The sequence below is a fragment of the Gopherus evgoodei genome, chromosome 8, assembly GCF_007399415.2.
Source record: "Gopherus evgoodei ecotype Sinaloan lineage chromosome 8, rGopEvg1_v1.p, whole genome shotgun sequence".
NCBI classification, from domain to species: domain Eukaryota; kingdom Metazoa; phylum Chordata; order Testudines; family Testudinidae; genus Gopherus; species Gopherus evgoodei.
Window position 1 is genome coordinate 110,067,050 of NC_044329.1, and position 20,838 is coordinate 110,087,887.

The 20,838-nt window shown below is 45.5% G+C and overlaps 1 protein-coding gene across 6 annotated transcripts in view; it reads left to right on the plus strand.

Moving 5' to 3' along the window:
* Nucleotides 1–20,838, plus strand: part of EIF2B3 (eukaryotic translation initiation factor 2B subunit gamma) — a 145,878-nt gene that overhangs the window by 59,968 nt on the left and 65,072 nt on the right. For all 6 annotated transcript variants that reach the window (XR_004001481.1, XR_004001482.1, XR_004001483.1 and 3 more), the window contains one exon: nucleotides 18,702–18,791. Coding sequence is in view for 1 of the 6 variants with exons in the window: in XM_030571409.1 (XP_030427269.1) it covers nucleotides 18,702–18,791 (90 nt within the window). In the remaining 5 variants the exon portion in view is untranslated. The remainder of the gene's footprint in view (nucleotides 1–18,701; nucleotides 18,792–20,838) is intronic.

Sequence of the window (20,838 nt, forward strand, 5' to 3'; positions counted from 1 at the left end):
ACACCCTGCCTGCCCCAAAGAGGTTACAGTCTCAGTGGATTATGCAAATTGGCTGTGGCCTTTAGTTGGATTTAAATTTGGAATCCCAAGTGTGTGTGGCCCAGGGGGGGGAACAAGCCAATTTTCAGTGAATCACTGAGTAAATTAACAATCCCGCTCTGAGGACTGCAGATTCTTCAGTTCAGATACTGGATCCACCCTGCTCCTGTTGAAGTAAATGGAAAAACTCCCATGAATTTCAGTGGGAGCAGAATTGGAGCCCTTGTATTTTAGGAGTAAGCATGTCGCTGAATTTTAAGGTTCATTTTGTGTGCTGGCCACTGGTTCTTAACCCCTCCTACTTGATACTTTGCGCCTCAGAAGGAATCATTGTCGAGTCAACCCTTTAGCAGTCTGTATTACAGTCTAGGAAGCCAGCATAGGTCTTTATAGTTTCAGATGGTTTCTAACACATTTCTCTCTTTACAAGCTGAGGGCAGGACTGGACATGAAACACTCTATTGGTGTACTTTCACTCTGCACTTGTGTAATTTTTGACTGTTTTACAAGCCAGTAACTTAGGAGCCACAGGCTAAGAAGCCTTGCCCAGAAATCTGGCATATTTAATTAGTGCTAGTAAACAAGCAGAGTTTCAAATTTAATTCTTCCTTCTTTCATTCCTATAAACCTCAAACCATTGAAAACCTACTTCTGATATTCGTCTCGTTGGGGCTGCTGGAGAATACCGAGGCAGGTCTTAGCCACATCTGGGGAATGGACCCAGTGTCTTCCAGGCAAGAAGGGAAATGGGAGTTGTTTTGTTTTTAATAACATTTGAGATTATTTAAAAAAATTGTAAGTGATAATCTGCAGGTCATCAACCACAAGGGTCCTTTTTACTGTTTGTAATGCTAAATGGTTCAAGATGGGAGAATTGTCCGACAAGGCATTTATCCTCATTGAAGTGCAAGGATATGATTTGTTGCTACTGTGGTACTTGCATGCAGATCAGATGACAGAGGCATTTGAGTTCAGCAGCCAGTCATTGCCAGTATGTTTCCTCTAGCCGTGAACCTTTGGGTTGGTGCCACAAATGGGCAAGCTGAACAGTAAAAGCATCAGTTGCTGTTTGTGTTTTTGTTCCTCAGCCCCATCCTGTGGTCTGTGATACGTGTCCTGTGTGCAAAAGGCCATTCTGTGCCATTGCACTAATATTCAGGGGCTATTTTAAGTGTGGATTAGTAACATCTCTTCTACCAGTTTAAGCATGACAGTCATGGTATGTCTCCAGACAAGCAATATGCCAGTACAGCCACTAGAAAACCATAAAGCTCTTAGTAGTTACACTAGAAACCAGACTTTGTAATTGCAACCACATAAAACAAAGAAATGACACCAGCATTTACATTTTAAAAATACAGTGATGGGCACCATCTTGTTGGCTTTCAGGTCAGCTGCTTTTCTTTTTTAAAAATGTTTCTTTAAACAGACAAAATCTCTGCTCTGTGGAGCTCAAAAAACTTGCCTCTTCCACCAACAGAAGAGTTGGTCCAATAGAAGATACTTCTTCACCCACCTTGTCTCTCTCGTATCCTAGGACCAGCAACAACAACACTGCAAAAATCTCTTCTATTTATTCTAAAAGCAATTCCCCCACCCTCAACCAGTCTTCTGCATTAAATAAGTTAACAAGTGAAGAATAAGGTTCTGTTTCAATAGAGCTCCTATTCTGCAGTAGTCATACAGAGGAAGGAAAGTACCCTACTGCTCTACACACTGGCTTAATCCATCTGGTTAGCCAAGATTTCTGCTCTAGTTTTCCTCTGTCCACTATTGTATTTTAACCGCAGTCTGGTCACTTTGCAAAAGGAACAAAATTACCAGCTCTCATTCTTGAGCAGTTATGCAGGCCCTGGTAAGCGGATGAAAGATGAGAAAGACTCTTTAAATACCTAGACCTGTCTTCAGTGTGCGGTATATATGATATGTTAACATTCAGTTGGGGTTTAAGGATGTAGGGTTCCAACTGTAACATCCTCCCAAAAGCATTTTAGGTGTAAGCTCGTTTCTTCCTAGTAAGTAATATGATGCAGTGACTTCTGTTATTGCCATTAAAAGATCTGGAAATTTTAAATCATGAGTAATCTATTCTAAACAGAAAATAAGCCAGTGTGGTTCCAACCACTGTAATTATGTGTTTAAAAATGTTAATTTGAACTCTTGGTGAACATCCTATTCTTTTTGCAGTACGATAGATTTTTCTTGAGCTTTTTTTCCGCTGACACGTACATCCATGGCCTCATGGTATTTCTGAGGTTGTTCTTTATAAACTAATTAATAATTAAAATGTTTACATGCAGAGAGTTCTATCTGAATTAAAGTGATGATGTGAGATCTCTGTTAATTGGTTTTAATTTAATTCCAACTTTGCTTTGTTTTTAAGTCTAGTTAGAGATGGCAATCGTACTAGAGTTCTGTCTTTTCTAATTACTAGTTTAGTTTTCATTAACTTATTTTTTTATACCTTTGGAATATCGTTAGACAAGAAACAAATATATCCTGTGTAATTTATGGCTGTTGAGGGAAATATTATTTAAATATCCTAGTGTGTGTTTGTAGCCCTTATTACGGAAAGGGTATAACTTCACTGCAGGGCTCTAATCTGGGTGTTGCTCCTATCCCCTGCCGTCCACACACCTCTCACCTGGGCTTGTTAGCCCAGGCTAGCATGCATGACTGAGGAATAGGCTTGGTCCAGGGTTTCACTGAAGCCTGGGCTGGCAACCCACCTATTTTGCAATGAGGATGCAGGCTAATCAAGCTTGGATGTCGACCAAAGCCTTACACAATTCCAGCTGGATGTATTTTGTTGCCCTTTACCTCAGTAGGGCTTTCCAGTAGGGATGTATCACCGACGGGAAGCCTAGGCTCCTCTGCAGTGAAGACATACCCAGTGATGTTCATTAACGTCTGGCTAGGCTGGAGCCATTCAGTTGATTGCCCTGACCTGACAGACTAAATATCTTTCCATTCATACATACTAAGGCCATGTCTACATCTAAAATTTTGCAGCGCTGGTTGTTACAGCTGTATTAGTACAGCTGTATAGGGCCAGCGCTGCAGAGTGGCCACATTTACAGCAACCAGCGCTGCAAGTGGTGTTAGATGTGGCCACACTGCAGCGCTGTTGGGCGGCTTCAAGGGGGGTTCGGGGAACGAGAGAGCAAACCGGGAAAGGAGACCAGCTTCGCCGCGGTTTGCTCTCGCGTTCCCCGAACCACCCTGCAAACCGCAGGGAAGGAGACCTGCTTGTTCGGGGAACGCGAGAGCAAACCGGGAAAGGAGACCAGCTTCGCCGCGGTTTGCTCTCGCGTTCCCCGAACCCCCCTGCAAACCGCAGGGAAGGAGACCTGCTTGCTCGGGGGTTCGGGAACGAGAGAGCAAACCGGGAAAGGAGACCAGCTTCGCCGCGGTTTGCTCTCGCGTTCCCCGAACCCCCCTGCAAACCGCAGGGAAGGAGACCTGCTTGCTCGGGGTTCGGGGAACGAGAGAGCAAACCGGGGAAGGAGACCAGCTTCGCCGCGGTTTGCTCTCACGTTCCCGGAACCACCCAGGAAACCTCAGGGAAGGAGACCTGCTTGTTCAGGGTTCGGGGAACGCGAGAGCAAGCTGGGGAAGGAGACCAGTTTGATTACCAGAGGCTTCCTCGGTGATGCTGGGATACCTGCTTATTCCACGGAGGTCAAGAAAAGCGCTGGTAAGTGTCTATACTTGATTACCAGCGCTGGATCACCAGCGCTGGATCCTCTACACCCGAGACAAAACGGGAGTACGGCCAGCGCTGCAAACAGGGAGTTGCAGCGCTGGTGGTGCCCTGCAGATGTGTACACCTCCTAAGTTGCAGCGCTGTAACTCCCTCACCAGCGCTGCAACTTTCTGATGTAGACAAGCCCTGAGTGAGATCTGTCAAGGAGCAAGATGGGGCTGATGTGTTACTTGATTGCAGCAGTTCTGTGAATCTGCTATGTGAATCTATTTGTCGTCTTTGTTTTAAATCCTTGCGTAGGGAAGTCGAAGGGAATTGAGGTTCAGAACACTAGTTCAGCCGAGAGTGATCACAGGGAACATGAAATGACAGTACTTCCCTCACCATAGATCAAGGTCCAAGGAAGTGACCGTGTACCAGATTTACTGCGGGGGAAGTCCTGTATGGGCTTAGACTGAGGCACCTTTAATAATGTAAAACATAAGAATACTTGAGTTTTTCTCTTCGGGTTTATACATACTTCCTGTCCGCCCTCTCTTCCCTCCTATGCTGTAAGCTTTTTGTGGGGCCAGAGACCGTCTTACGCAAGTTTTGTACAGCACCACGCTCACCGCACTAAATAATATCATAAAAATGAGGAGTTGTTCGTTTTTGTTTTTTTTTTAAAAAGCCCAGAAAAAACCTCTCCTTCTACCAGCCAGTTGTTGCAGGCTCTTCTTGGGCCCCATGGAAAGAGATGTGTTGTGATGGATTTGCCAAGCAGGGGACTCCAACTCCCTTCAGCCTGCTTCCCACTGTGCATCCCCTTTCTCCTGACCAGGTGAGGGGGAAGGTCCTAGAGCAGGGATGGCTGGGCTCAGTGTGGAAGCCTCTGCTGAACGTTGGCTAGCCAGGAGCTGCAGAAAAGCTGAAGCAGCAGCTGGGTGGCAAGCAGGGATCTGGAGAGAGGCAGAATCCCTAGAACTGCACTGAGAGCCGCGTGTGGAACAGGCTGTTGCTGCCAGACCGTACAGCTGGGGGTAGGCCTGTGTGGGACTTGCTGGGGAGCTGCAGTGGTTGGCAGGGAGTCAGTGCAGAGGCGCCCCAGTGAGAGATGGTAACTGAGCCTGGTAAACGCTTGAACAGAGACTGGACTGGGGAGGGCACCCCGGGCATTATCCCTGAAGAGTCTTGACTCTTTACTGGGCTGCCCAAGGGACCCACAGTCACTCCTGGTGTTCACTTTGAATTGTAACTGTCTAAGCCTCTGAACCTACAGTATTTGCAACCTTTTCCTTTCCTGCCGGCCCTAGTAAAATACCCCTTCTCTTAGCCACGTGTGTCTGAGTGGTTATTGGGACCTACCGGGGTTAGCGCCTACCATGCCCAGCTTATGAAGCAACTCCAGTGCCTCCCTGAGTCATGGTGCTACTGGCATCCCACAGGTTTGGTGGCCTCTGGCACTGAGCAGCCACAGTAGTTATGAAATTAAATTTTGTTTGCGTTATAAATGCAGCATGTGAAGAGGAGCGGTATTTGCTGGCGTTTTATGAACATGCCACTTTTAGCTTCAAACGCTCTTGTAAAAGACGCTCTTTTAAGACTACACAAGTTCAGTCTTGAAAAACCCCATGCTTTCCAAAAGAGGATTTCAGCTCTGTAGCACTCACTGTCCCTCTGCCCGTGTATGGGGCTGGGCACAACAGGGGCAGGGGGTGGAGGGGTTTTCAAGTCTTTAATTAATTAATTGGACAGAAGGGGATGGCTTTGATTGGATATCCATTAGGTTGGCACCCAGTGGGAGCCATAGAACGCTGTGAAGGCTGTTGATGTTATCCTGCTGCTGGCACCATCCAGTAAAAGGGACTCACTCATTTTCACCTTGTCTTTTCTGCCTCCAGTTAAGTTTTTAGTTGCATTGTGACTATTTTAGTTGCAGTTTAGGGTGTTAGTTTTATTTACAGTGTGGAGCCCAACAATTGCTTTAAATTTGCAGATTTTGCAGACTATAGATTTCCTTTAATAGAATCATAGAATATCAGGGTTGGAAGGGACCTCAGGAGGTATCTAGTCCCACCCCCTGCTCAAAGCAGGACCAATTCCAAACTAAATCATCCCAGCTAGGGTTTTGTCAAGCCTGACTTTAAAAACCTCTAAGGAAGGAGATTCCACCACCTCCCTAGGTAACACATTCCAGTGCTTTGCCACCCTCCTAGTCAAAAAAGTTTTCCTTAATATCCAGTGTAAACCTCCCCCACTGCAACTTGAGACCATTACTCCTTGTTCTGTCATCTGGTACCACTGAGAACAGTCTAGATCCATCCTCTTTGGAGCCCCCTTTCAGGTAGTTGAAAGCAGCTATCAAATCCCCCCTCATTCTTCTCTTCTGCAGACTAAACAATCCCAGTTCCCTCAGCCTCTCCTCATAAGTCATGTGCTCCAGCCCCCTAATCATTTTTGTTGCCCTCTGCTGGACTCTCTCCAATTTTTCTATATCCTTCTTGTAGTGTGGGCCCAAAACTGGACACAGTACTCCAGATGAGGCCTCACCAATGCCAAATAGAGGGGAATGATCACATCCCTCGATCTGCTGGCAATGCTCCTACTTATACAGTCCAAAATGCCATTTTTCTTCTTGGCAACAAGGGCACACTGTCAACTCATATACAGCTTCTCGTCCACTGTAACCCCTAGGTCCTTTTTCTGCAGAACTGCTGCCTAGCCGCTCAGTCCCTAGTCTGTAGCAGTGCATGGGATTCTTTCTTCCTAAGTGCAGGACTCTGCATTTGTCCTTGTTGAACCTCATCAGATTTCTTTTGGGCCAATCCTCTAATTTGTCTAGGTCCCTCTGTATCCTGTCCCTACCCTCGAGCGTATTTACCACTCCTGCCAGTTTAGTGTCATCTGTAAACTTGCTGAGAGTGCAGTCCACACCATCCTCTAGATCATTAATGAAGATATTGAACAAAACCGGCCCCAGGACCAATCCTTGGAGCACGCTGCTTGATACCAGCTGCCAATTAGATGTGGAGCCATTGATCGCTACCCGTTGAACCCAACGACCTAGCCAGCTTTCTATCAACCTTATAGTCCATTCATCCAGCCCATTCTTCTATCCTTTGAGCCAACCCTAGTAAAATCCACCTAATCTTGGAGATGACATTGGTGAAGAGGTCTTGAAAGAAAGCTTCACCAAGAGCACACCTGGAGGACTCGTTGCAGTTTCTGCAGGGAAGAGGATGGGGCTGGAGGCAGGTCCACGTTACAACGACCTACAGCTTCGACCCAGTTTTTAGTTTCACTGTTTCCCATGCATTCACTGTAATTATTTGATTTAAGAAAATATATCGGCTGTCTACTGCTTGGCCCTTTGGGAACTGGCATAGGAGCGAGCAACTGGAGCTGCTGTTCTTCAGTAGCATCCCTACAATCCTTTGACTTCTCATGTTTGCGTAAAGCTTGCTCCCCTTATGGGTTGCCATCTCTTCAGTCCTGTTGATTTCATGGAATAATTCTTTACCCAGGTGACTTTCCACGTGAGCACATGTGTTGGGAGGGATAAAAGGAGCTAAAGGTTGTAAGTCTTTAAGTTGCAGAGCTTCAGTTGTTACTCCTTCCTCAATAAAACAGAAAGTCTTCCAACGCTGGATTATCTTCCTTAAATCATTTTCTAGCCCAACATAAGAAAAATGAACTTGGAGACTGGATCTGATCCAAACGGACTAAATCAAGTTCCGTTCTAGTTAGAATTGAATCACTTTTAGTATGCAATAAATGGCTTTGCTCTTGGCCCGATTCTAGGTGTAGTTTCAGATGTTATATGGAATGTGTATAATATTGGTGCTTGCCATTTGTGGGCAGTGCTCTACATGTTCACAGTGCTTGGCAAACATGAGAAGGAACTTTTCCCGTTGTGTATGGAACAAATAACTGCCAGGGTTCCAGTTTAAGATCTGTGAATGCCATCTCGCCCTCTCCCATTCCTTCCCCGTTTCACTGGGCTGCTTCTCTAGTCAGCCTACCCCCTCATTCATACTAACCCCTCCATTGCTTAGTGCCGCCTCTCTGGCACATGCTCTCTCTCTCCCTTTCGCTGTCCCAAGTAAGCTACAGCAGAACAACATGTCTATGCTAGCGGATTGCATCAGTGCAGCTACACTGGTGCAAATTACCCCAGTGCAAGCAAGTCTTTCCGCTGCCTATCTCATTTCACCTTTCCATCCCTTTCTCTGCATCCCTTTTTTTTGGCATGCGTGTGTAAGCAAGAGAAAGATCAGAGAGGGGTGAATGGGATAAGGGGAACTCTGTGCCCCCTTTTCCCCTGTCTCTGTTGCCAGTGAGCGCCCCCAGGAGGGGAATCCGAGCCTCTGCTGCTCTGGATCCCCAGGGCTGTGTTAAGCTCCTAGAGCCTCCGCAGACTGCAGCACTGGTTTCTCCCTGGCTTGTTTCCAGGGCACTGACTGTGGAAATGGGGCTCTTCAGCCAGTCTGTCCTCAGCCCCCAAGGTCAGCACTGCCTGACGTACCCCAGTCACTTAAACACTCTGCCAGAACTGCACCCACAGGTTGGAGTTCATAGTGCAAGTCTCTTTGGACATGTATGCTTTGCACAGCCTAACACTTTTATGCTCCATTATACGTATCCAGCTTCTGCGACCTTGCTGTCTTCTGGCCTGAGCTTCCTCTTCCTGTCTGGCCCCTGTTACTGTGTTTCTCTCACTTTTTAAACCCCTCCTGGTATCTGGCCCTTTTTGTTCTTCTCTTGATAAATGTCCACTAATCCTACCTTACTGCCTCCCTTCAGAGAAGTCACCTAAACTCTTTTTCCCCCATGGATGCATAACCTTTGAGGCTTAAGTACTGTTGTCAGCCTTAAGTCTTTTGCTTTGTACCTGTCTGGGGCTGTCTGCTACAGGCCCCATCCACAGTAATGGATCCACATACAGACAGGCACTCAGAATACAGCAGTCTTTCATAACACAATGTCACAGTATCAATTGGAATTAATAAATTGTACAGAGCCATCACCCACCCACCTCCATTCAGCCACTGGCCCTGGGAATGGCCAGGAGGACCTGCAAAGCCAAGTGGAGGAAAGCGCTGTCTTCAGCAGCAGGCATTTCGCTGAGTAGAGAGCATGGGCACTCATCTACAGAACCAGCCGCAAGCAATGGCACTTAGTGTCCCTGGGAATTAAGGAGGTAGATAGTATTGCTATTACCATTTTACAGATGGAGGAACTGGAGCAGAGTAAGTGATTTGTACAAGATCAAACAGTGTCCCTGTCCAAAACGTAGATGCAAGAGACGCTGGATGAAATTCTCTGGCCCATGTTATGCAGAAGGTCAGACTTGATCATCAAGTTCAAGGGTTCAAAAAAGAACTAGATAAATTCATGGAGGATAGGTCCATCAATGGCTGTTAGCCAGGATGGGCAGGGATGGTGTCCCTAGTCTCTGTTTGCCAGAAGCTAGGAATGGGCGACAGGGGATGGATCACTTGATGATTCCCTGTTCTGTTCATTCCCTCTGAAGCACCTGGCATTGGCCACTGTCTTAAGACAGGATACTGGGCTGGATGGACCCTTGGTCTGACCCAGTAGGGCCATTCTTATGTTCATATATCACTCTGGCCTAAAACTCTATTAATCCTGTGCTCTGACCATTAGCCTATGCCTTGGGTAGAAATGTTTGTCATTTCTCAAGGGTAATCAGCTGTAAGAAGTGCTCTGTTGAGAGGCATTGTTTATCAAACAGTTTCATGGTTGTAATGACCAGTGTTGTATGGCATTCTTAATAATGACTATTGTTTCAGTTTAAGGAAATCGAGAGCTATGGCTTTATCCTTTGATTTATCACTTGCATCATATCTAGAAGTTGGGAGAGAGACATTCTGAATCATAATATCCAGAGACCTTTATTTCTGACAAAAATGCATCACAAACCGTTATGGTAAATAAAACCACCTTCCCATTGCAGGTGATATACAAATGCAGTGTCTCTTTTAAAGCAATAGTGTATTAAATAGCTAGGCGCAAAAAATAAGATCTCTCCCATCAGCTGGTGGTAATCTGCTACTGGAATTAATTTGTGAATTTGGCATATCCATTCTTTATAACTGTTCTAAGAAACCAAGTTGCATCTTTCCTCTGTTGTCAGTAGTTAATGTTCTAGCATGGTTTGAGGGAGTCTGGAGCTGCTGCAGGTGCTGTATTTTGGATGAGATATAGAACAGATCCCGGTCACACATGCTCTCAGCACATTTTGTAAGACTAGCAGTAGTAGCCCGTGTTCTTGTTAAATTCCAGTTCGGGTAATCCCATCTCTGCCCATTTACATTCCTCCCACAGTTTCCTTTGGATTGAGTATTCACTGCTAATTGTAAACCAGTCTTCCAAACTTGTCATGAAAACTTACCAGTGCAGGCACAAAATCTACTACTGCTATTTTACTCACCATCCAAAACCATGTCTGGTCTGGGGTGTGGGGGTGAATAGAATTTTGCAAGGCTGTCCTTAAACTGTGCACGGTAAACAGCTGCTGCATTTCAGCCCAGAGGTGGCAGCATTTCGCTGGTGGGCAAAGTGCTCCTTAGTTACAAGTAGGTACATTCAGGGCTTGTCTACATCACAAAGTTGCAGCGCTGGTGAGGGGGTTACAGCACTGCAACTTAGGAGGTGTACACATCTGCAGGGCATCACCGGTGCTGCAACTCCCTGTTTGCAGCGCTGGCCGTACTCCCGTTTTGTCTCGGGTGTAGAGGATCCAGCGCTGGTGATCCAGCGCTGGTAATCAAGTGTAGACACTTACCAGCGCTTTTCTTGACCTCCGTGGAATAAGCAGGTATCCCAGCATACCTGAGGAAGCATCTGGTAATCAAGCAGGTCTCCTTCCCCGGTTTGCAGGGGGGTTCGGGGAACGCGAGAGCAAACCGCGGCGAAGCTGGTCTCCTTTCCCGGTTTGCTCTTGCGTTCCCCGAACCCCCGTGCAAGCAGGTCTCCTTCCCTGCGGTTTGCAGGGGGGTTCGGGGAACGCGAGAGCAAACCGCGGCGAAGCTGGTCTCCTTTCCCGGTTTGCTCTCGCGTTCCCCGAACCCCCGTGCAAGCAGGTCTCCTTCCCTGCGGTTTGCAGGGGGGTTCGGGGAACGCGAGAGCAAACCGCGGCGAAGCTGGTCTCCTTTTCCGGTTTGCTCTTGCGTTCCCCGAACCCCCGTGCAAGCAGGTCTCCTTCCCTGCGGTTTGCAGGGGGGTTCGGGGAACGCGAGAGCAAACCGCGGCGAAGCTGGTCTCCTTCCCCGGTTTGCTCTCGCATTCCCCGAACCCCCCTTGAAGCCGCCCAACAGCGCTGCAGTGTGGCCACATCTAACACCACTTGCAGCGCTGGTTGCTGTAAGTGTGGCCACTCTGCAGCGCTGGCCCTATACAGCTGTACTAATACAGCTGTAACTACCAGCGCTGCAAAATTTTAGATGTAGACATACCCTCATTTTGTTACGTGCTTTGGGATCTCTTTGGATGAAAGGCGCTGTATCAAACTGAGGTCATAAAGTGGCTGTGATTTTGAAGAGCTGAAGTAAGAGTGTGTTGGGTTTTTTACTGGTAATTTTTCCAGCCAAAAGCTGTACTGTAAATGAGCCATACATTTTCTATGGACTTTCCTTCTCTAAAAAAAGGAATGCCTGAGCTATTTAAAGGTTGGCTAGCAGCTTTTGCTGTAAGATTTCTGTTAGCACTGAGCTGCACATTGCTTTCACGTTCACAGCTTTATGTGTGAACGGCATCTCTGGGTAAACAATCGAGGAACAGGGATGTACATTTGGAACAGGTGCTGCCCCTGTGAGTGTAAGAACCAAGCGTGTAGTGCAGGAGATATGAAAGACCTGGTACAGTGTGTGGGTTATACAGAAGAGAAGTGCTGTATGTCCTTGAGTTAAGAAGGAGGTTGAGTGAGGAATGTGATGCATACTTAGAGCATTTCATGGTGTTTTTTTTTTAAAGGGGAACAACACACCCTAACTGCCCAGGACTACGGGATGCCCAGAGATCACGTCAGTTAGTTCAAAGGTCAGAGGCCAGATTAATCACTGCAGGTGTGAGTGCCTTTGCCTTAGGACAGTGCTCAGATTGGCACTGGAATATGGACAACTTCAAGTCCTTGGGCTTCATCAAGGGTATTTCTGCTCTCCATCCACAGCTGTACGAAGTTATGGGGAGAGGCCACAGGATTCCTCGTGCTCAGCTGGTTTATTTGTGAGGTGGTGGGGTTAATGTGGCAATATCCCATGCTGAGCAGAGAGACTTTTCGGCTTTAAACATTCCCTCTGCTCCCTCTAGATTTATGATTTTGACCCCAGACTGGAATTACCTCACTGTCCGTGGGAGTGCAAGGCTGGTTTGAACCTTAAGCTCTTTGTGGTTGTCTCTCTTAATTAATTTACAGTTCAAACAAATGTCCCTTTTTTTTTCTTCAAACAAGAGGAGTCTCCACTATCAGTGGCTGATTTCCCTGAGGGAGGAAATCCTGAGAGAGGGGTTATCAGGAAGAAAAGGCTTAGAGCTCCATTTTCAAAGTGGTGGGAGGGGAGATGTCTGCAAGAATGCTGTTGGTGCTGCTTACCGTTTCTGAGCGGTGTGTGAGGAACTGCATGCACAGACTTTTCTGATTGCTCATGGGGAGCTTAGAGCAGACACATCCAAACACAGGATTTTATAGAGCCACCTGCCGCTGAGCACTAATTTGACAAATGAAATGACTTTTTTCATTCATTGCAAGCCTCTTCTTTTCATCCCCCATCTTCCCCTGACTTCCCGTAACTTCGCCATTGTAGATTTCCCTCCAGTGAGCTCCTCAGACCTCATCATTTGGGCTTGATCCTTCAAACCCGTACCGCCACGCAAGGTGCTTACTACTGTGAGCAGCCCTGTTGATGTCCATGAAATACGCACAGTAGTAAGCACTGTAACCTGATCCTGCACCCTTGCGTTCAGTGGGAGTTTTGCCATTTCATTTCAGTAAGGCAGGATCAAGCCCTAAATTCAGTAGCACTTGCTGGGCTAAAGTGTTGCTTAGCAGCTTGGTGCGATTTCATGTGTGACATAAAGGAATTCAAACAGTGGAGGCTGTAGAGAAATGTCTGGCAAGTTTTTTAACTAACAAACAAACAAACAAACCGGCATTAATTATTTAACGCTTACCCAGCTGCAACCAGCTCCTCCCAGCAAATACTATGTGACTTTGATGCTATAATTAAAGGCCTGCTGCCTTATCTTTTCAGGCTGCTAAACCTGGGTGTATCAGTGCTCAAGACAGGGTTAGTCAGTATTTGTTTCTCTCTCTCTATCGGCTGGCTCTTGTGGCTGTGTAGCAGGATGCCATCCTGCTTTTGATCTTTGTTACCACCTGCTCATTTGAACTGGTGATGGAGTTTGCTGCCCTGTGAATTGATTAGATTACTTGGCTCTTGTTACTTTCACCCGAAGGTAACCTTGACTTAAACACTAATACATTAAATCACGTTTTTTTCTTAGTGGCCTGTTATGATAGAGTAGTAGTATCAGTCTAGTTTAGCTTGGCTCTCCTCACCACAGGTTTACGGTACTTAGACCAGAGCTTCATCCACTTGACGTTATCACAGCTTCAGATGTCATCAGTGGCTCTGTTCTGTTGCAGATCACTTAGGTGATCTCTGGAGCACAGGAGTCCTCATCAAGAGATCTCCCTGCGTTAGCCAGCCTATTGTTCCGTTCTTGTCCAGTTCTGAATGCTAACCTTCATACTTACCATCAATTTGTCTTGTTGGTTTAGCAGATATTATTTGATGGAGTTGTGAGCAGGATATCCTTTTGCTTCTGGCTATGTAGTGTTCAGGACTGTAATTTTGTAATAATGATACTTGGACTTAAATAGATTTGTTTCAAAATGTTGTGCAAAGATCAGCTTGTAAACGCTCGCAACATCACAGGGAGGTAAGTACTATTGTCTCCATCTTGCCAGTGAGGAAATGGAAACCCAGAGGTTGTGACTGACCCTGGGCCACACGTGAATTTAGTGTCTAAGCCAGTATTAACTGAGGAGTTCCTGGTTTCCACTCTTCTGTTTGAGCCATGTAATAGAGTTGGCTGCCCCCTGAGCACCCATTCTGCAGCACCGTGCCTCTGTTTCCCTCTCTTCAGGGCCTCTTAAGAATGGTACATAGGCTTCTCTCTGGGTTAAAGCCACGCCTGCCTGGGGCTGGTTTAATGACACAAACAGTTCAGAATTCCTCAGGGTCCCAAATTAAAGTTCATCGCCACAATCCAAAAGCTCAAACTTAGCTCTGGCATCTTCTAGCCAGAGCTCATCTTCCCAGTCTGTTCTTACAGCCTGTCCTCCCAGCTCTTCCTAGCTGGAACTCAGCCTTCTGGCTCTGGCCTCAAGCCCAAACTCAGTCTCGGTTCCCTCAGGAGCCTCCTGGGCTCTGGCCTCCAAACTCCCCTGATGTCCGCATGGTCCCTGCGGGAGCCTTTCTCTATGCAGTTTCCTGAGCTTCCTTCCCTTTCTTTGCAGCTTCCTGCTGCTCTTTGTAGGGCAATCACCTGATCTCTCCCAGGTGCGGCTCCATAGTATTCAGGGCTGGCTGGCGGCTGGCTCCAGGCCTTCCAGCCCTTAGGGCAAGCCACTCTGATAGTATTTACTAGAACTTTGTAGCCCAGGCAGCCTCCACCCTTCATCTTTGCACTTAACGGGGATTGCCAGGCCATGTGCATTCAGGAAGGGGAAACCCAGCATTGTGTAGAGGAATTGGGCTTCTTGAATTAGACCCTAAAGCTAGGAATTGTCTCGCATTGTTTTCCCTGCTTTCCCCCTGCTTTTTATGTCTTTCTGCTGCTCAGCTGTCTTTTCCATCTTCCTTTCTCGCACATCTGTTGTCTCCTCCCATCATTTCTCTTGTCCCCCCTGCCCTTCTGCTTGCTCCCTTTCCTTTCTCTGTGTCACCTTCATATTTTCTCGGGGGCAATGGTCCTGGCCTTTTGCAAACCTGGTTTCATGAGAGAGACTACCAGATTTCTCCATCCTCCATAGAAAGGAGAAAATCTTTCCGAGGATGCTGTGCAGGAGGGAGCCCTCTGGCTTTCAAATGCAAGACCTCAAAACTCTACATGAGAACATAAGAACGGCCATACCGGGTCAGACCAAAGGTCCATCTAGCCTAGTATCTGTCTACCAACAGTGGCCAATGCCAGGTGCCCCAGAGGGAGTGAAGCTAACAGGCAATGATCAAGTGATCTCTCTCCTGCCATCCATCTCCATCCTCTGATGAACAGAGGCTAGGGACACCGTTCTTTACCCTTCCTGGCTAATAGCCATTTATGGACTTAGCCACCATGAATTTATCCAGTTCCCTTTTAAACATTGTTATAGTCCCAGCCTTCACAATCTCCTCAGGTAAGAAGTTCCAAAAGTTGACTGTGCGCTGTGTGAAGAAGAACTTCCTTTTATTTGTTTTAAACCTGCTACCTATTAATTTCATTTGGTGACCCCTAGTTCTTGTATTATGGGAATAAGTAACTTTTCCTTATCCACTTTCTCCACATCACTTATGATTTTATATACCTCTATCATATCCCCCCTTAGTCTCCTCTTTTCCAAGCTGAAGAGTCCTAGCCTCTTTAATCTTTCCTCATATGGGACCCTCTCCAAACCCCTAATCATTTTAGTTGCCCTTTTCTGAACCTTTTCTAGTGCTAGAATATCTTTTTTGAGGTGAGGAGACCACATCTGTACACAGTATTCGAGATGTGGGCGTACTATGGATTTATATAAGGGTAATAATATATTCTCAGTCTTATTCTCTATCCCCTTTTTAATGATTCCTAACATCCTGTTTGCCTTTTTGACCGCCTCTGCGCACTGCTTGAACATCTTCAGATAACTATCCATGATGACTCCAAGATCTTTTTCCTGACTCATCGTAGCTAAATTAGCCCCCATCATATTGTATGTATAGTTGGGGTTATTTTTCCAATGTGCATTACTTACATTTGTCCACATTATATTTCATTTGCCATTTTGTTGCCCAATCACTCTAGTTTTGTGAGATCTTTTTGAAGTTCTTCACAATCTGCTTTGGTCTTAACTATCTTGAGTAGTTTAGTATCATCTGCAAACTTTGCCACCTCACTGTTTACCCCCTTGCTCCAGATCATTTATGAATAAATTGAATAGAATTGGTCCTAGGACTGACCCTTGGGGAACACCACTAGTTACCCCTCTCCATTCTGAGAATTTACCATTAATTCCTGCCCTTTGTTCTCTGTCTTTTAACCAGTTCTCAGTCCATGAAAGGACCTTCCCTTTTATCCTATGACAGCTTAATTTACGTAAGAGTCTTTGGTGCTGGACCTTGTCATAGACTTTCTGGAAATCTAAGTACACTTATAGATTCATAGATTCATAGACTGTAGGACTGGAAGGGACCTCGAGAGGTCATTGAGTCCAGTCCCCTGCCCTCATGGCAGGACCAAATACTGTCTAGACCATCCCTGATAGACATTTATCTAACCTACTCTTAAATATCTCCAGAGATGGAGATTCCACAACCTCCCTGGGCAATTTATTCCAGTGTTTAACTACCCTGACAGTTAGGAACTTTTTCCTAATGTCCAACCTAAATCTCCCTTGCTGCAGTTTAAGCCCATTGCTTCTTGTTCTATCATTGGAGGCTAAGGTGAACAAGTTTTCTCCCTCCTCCTGATGACACCCTTTTAGATACCTGAAAACTGCTATCGTGTCCCTTCTCAGTCTTTTCTTTTCCAAACTAAAACCCAATTCTTTCAGCCTTCCTTCATAGGTCATGTTCTCAAGACCTTTAATCATTCTTGTTGCTCTTCTCTGGACCCTCTCCAGTTTCTCTACATATTTCTTGAAATGCAATGCCCAGAACTGGACACAGTACTCCAGTTGAAGCCTAACCAGCGCATACACACTTATATCCACTGGATCCCCTTGTCCACATGTTTGTTGACCCCTTCAAAGAACTCTAATAGATTAGTAAGACATGATTTCCCTTTACAGAAACCATGTTGACTATTGCTCAACAGTTTGTTTTTCTATGTGTCTGACAATTTTATTCTTAACTATTGTTTTGACTCATTTGCCCGGTACCGACGTTAGACTTACTGGTCTGTAATTGCCGGGATCACCTCTAGAGCCCTTTTTAAATATTGGTGTTACATTAGCTAACTTCCAGTCATTAAAACTAGTGGGAGTCCAGTCTCTTTAAAACTAGTGGGATTCCCTATCCTCTTTGCATAGAGAACATTGCTATTAGGGCTTCCTTTCATAGCCACATCCGGCCCGTTGATAACATCGGTCCTGGAGCATTAGTAGGTGAGCTCATGTTTCTGTTAGTGAAGTAATCCCCTCCATGTTTATATATCAGTTTTTAGTGTAACACGCTTTACATTACAGTAAAGTGTTACCCTAGTATTGTAAGATCTTTCCTTTACAAGTGGGATGTTAAGACAGTGAATACTTAGTTCATAATACCTTTAGCTTGGGCTCAATGACGCACTTGAGAAATGCTCCTAAATGAAAGTAGAATTGTCCTGCTTATGTGCCTTGATAGTCCAGTCCAATCCAATAAATAAGGGACATACGCAGAAAAACACTTTCAACAGAACACTCACCATAGTCAGGTGTAAAGACTGTTCCCTGCCTACTAGTATTGTGGGTTTCTGTCATGCTCTGTACAGAGAACTGCTCTTTCCACCTCATCCCAAGACAACCTGCCCAGAGTTGTAAGTGATCCTTTTCCTGGCCTAACTAACACAAGTAAAAAGGCAAGTGCTCTTGATCCTGGGGAAAGCAGAACAAGGGTGTGGGGTGGTGTAGGGAGAGCACACACTGGTAGGATGTGTTGGGTCAAGCTTCGTAATTGAATTCAGACATCAAAGGGGAAAGAGCTAAAAATAAAGTCAGATTCAGGTGTGGGTGGGAGTTTCCCTCCTTACTAACCCTTCTTGCTTGATGAGTCTCGTTAAAAATACTTGATAGTGTTTTATTGTTATTGACTAGCCTAGCACAGTGCCTATGTTTTGCTCTGGCAATAGGAAAGAGGATCAGACATCTCTTTCCTTGTGCCAGAACATTTTTGAATGAGACAAGTTTAGTATGGAGGGGAAAGCAAAATCAATGTGAAATGCCAGAGTTCTTCAGTACAGGGCTTCACAGCCTCTTTAGAGGGAAAGAGGATGTGCAGGAGGAAGGAATAAATGGGCCTTACTGCTCTAGAGGATGTGAACTGCCCTTTGTTCTTAACCCAGATTCGAATCAATAGAGAATACTGAGAGTTACCAGAAATGCTATCGCTGCCACCAGTTATAGGTAGGACCTCCGCATTCACAGCTGGTCAGTGAGGGCCAGTGATGAGAGAGTATTTGAATGGCTTTTTCTGCGTGACTACATCACATAACCATATGCTCTGGACTCGAGCTGTGACCTGGTATGCTGTTCCAGTGGGAAAGGAGAGCCGCCCCCTTCTCTCAAAGGCATCCCCACCGTGGTGTTGGAAGAAATACAGTTGTTGCCTCCTTGAAGTGAGTTGTGCTCATTAGAGGAGTATGACATTAAAGGGGGCTGGAGCTGCAGTGTCCACAGGTTAGTCTTTAAATGACGGTACCCTGACATTACTCGCTATAAGTTGGAACAGGCTGGGCCTGTTACCTTGGCTTTTTCTCCAGCAGCGTACAATCTCTGCTTACAAAGGAAAGGTAGCAGAAATAATGACTTTTGGAGGGAAGTGTTGTGTAGTTGGTCAGTGCAGAGCCAGCAGGTGTATGTTTATAGACAGATTCCAGTGATGGGCTCTTTGTGAAGCCTGCAGTAGATGGGTAGGAATACGTTTGCCCCTTATAAACTTTTACATCCATTGCTTTAACAACAAGGTAGAGCTCTTAAAAATGGCTGTGGTGTGAGTTCCCTGTTTTTTTTCCCTTCCAGGCATCCTCGAATGCACATCAGGACAGGACTGGCGGATGCCCATCTATACTGCCTGAAGAAATACGTGGTGGACTTCCTTGCAGAAAACAGGTAAGGAATGGGCAGAGGGAGGTGGTGATGCCAGACCTTTAATGTGATACGTAGCTGTCTTTCCGCAGCATTATTCAACCGTTTCTAAAATCAAATAACTTGTCCAAACACTTAGCTGTGTTTAAAAAGCTCTGATTTCTATTAATTTCTGAGCCTTTGTTTTAAATCCTGCAACAGCAGAATTAAAAAGCAGACAAATTTGCTTCTGTTCTGATAATCTCACTGTGTTCCTTTCTTCTACCTACACAGCTGTACTTCATAGGCTAGTCATTTCTTCTAGAGTTTCCTAAGTGGGTAGAGATGTAAATACATTTCACGGCTATTTCTTTTTCTTCAGTACATGCTCAATAATCACCTTTTCTCTCCCCCTCCGCACCTGCTATCTCTGTAGCATCCTGTGTTCTTAGTTTGTGTTGTTTCTGTGTGGAAACTCTGAGACCACCCACCAAGGGTAAGGAAAACATCCATTTATAGAAGACGAGAGTGATCTTGGCTATAACATTTCATGAAACAGGAAAAAAAAATCAATGTGTTTACCTTAAACCAAACGCAGCTAGTAGTTCAGCCTGGGGACGACTTTCAGTTCCTAGATCTTCTGTGGCATCTGTCATGCCCACTCCAGATAGAGAATGTTCAGTAAGTTCTCAGATATATTTTCCCCCTTTGAAGTGAGATGGAGGCTAAAGGTCATTACTAGATGTTGAATTCATAGCCATATTTCTTAGCAGAGAAACTGACAGAAGAGAGAACACTGAGGAAGGAAGAAACTTCTAGTGGCCTTGATCACAAAGGAAGGCACAAATACAGGTTCTCATGATGCATGCCCTCTCTTGGGTATTTGGTTGGAGGTTCCACATATGGAAAGTTTGCAGGATCAGGACTGTTTGTGTGTCTCTTTTAAATGGAAAATCGGTGACAAATCCCCAGGGGACTCTCACTGCTGTTGAGTGTAGTGCTTCTCCATTGCTGGGACTGGCACTTGGGATCAGTTGAATTAATCGTAGGCATTGGTAACAAATCTTGATTGGCCACAGGTAGCTAGTACTTGGAGCAGCCGAAGCTCCCAGTGCTCGATTATAGTTCATTTTGGAAGGCAGGTGGCATTTGTGGAGTCATGTTTGTGGGTCACATGACATCAGAGTGAAACGTAGTTTGTGCCTTTCTTTCCTTAGTGAACACATAGGGCCATATTTTCACAAAGGCCTCAACCCATTTAGTTTTACAGGCGCAAATGAGAATGTTAGATGTCTCATGCCTTTCACTGCCTATATTGTGCCCTCCTTGTCTGTGTCTTGTCTTAAACGTAGCTGGTAAACTCTGGGCCACCAGTGCCCCGCATAGCTCGGTCCTGGTCCCTGTGTGTATACAAATAATAATTTCAGAGGGATAGAAATCAGTATTTTTTATTGGCATCCATAAAAGGCCTGTGCAAAATTAGATCTCATTTTAGAAAATTTGGCTCGTAATATTTTTAAGGCTTGTAGCATGAAGCCAGGTGGAGGTTTGACTTCAGCAAGAGCAGGATTGCACTTTCTGTTATGAAAATGCCAAATTCTGTTCTCCATGCCTGTAATGGCTCCCTGGCTTATTCATTTGTGCAGTGATCATTGGCTGTCCGTTAGCTGTATGCTGAACATGCCCACATCTCTTCAATTAGGTTTTATTTTCTAAGCCCTTTAAATTATAATTGACTTCTTGACTTCATGTATCAGACCATTTAGTTAACATTTTCAAGGCTAGATAACAAAACTCAGATTACCACCCACAGGTGGCCGCTAGTTTATCTTTATTTAGCTACATGTTTATTATTCAACCAATAACCAACTGTGAGAGAGCCAATCATAGTACAGTATTGCCATGCTTAAAAAATGGGATTCCTGCCACAATGAATAACCCGGTTTTCAGGCTTCCGGCACTGGTGGGCATTCTCAGCTTGTTTTTCTTTTCTAGGGGAAGGGAAGGACAGTGCATACTCAGATCTTTCCATGCTCAGTAGCAGTATTCCAGGACTTTTGAAAGATCCTGTGGAATATTTTTGCCTCAAAAG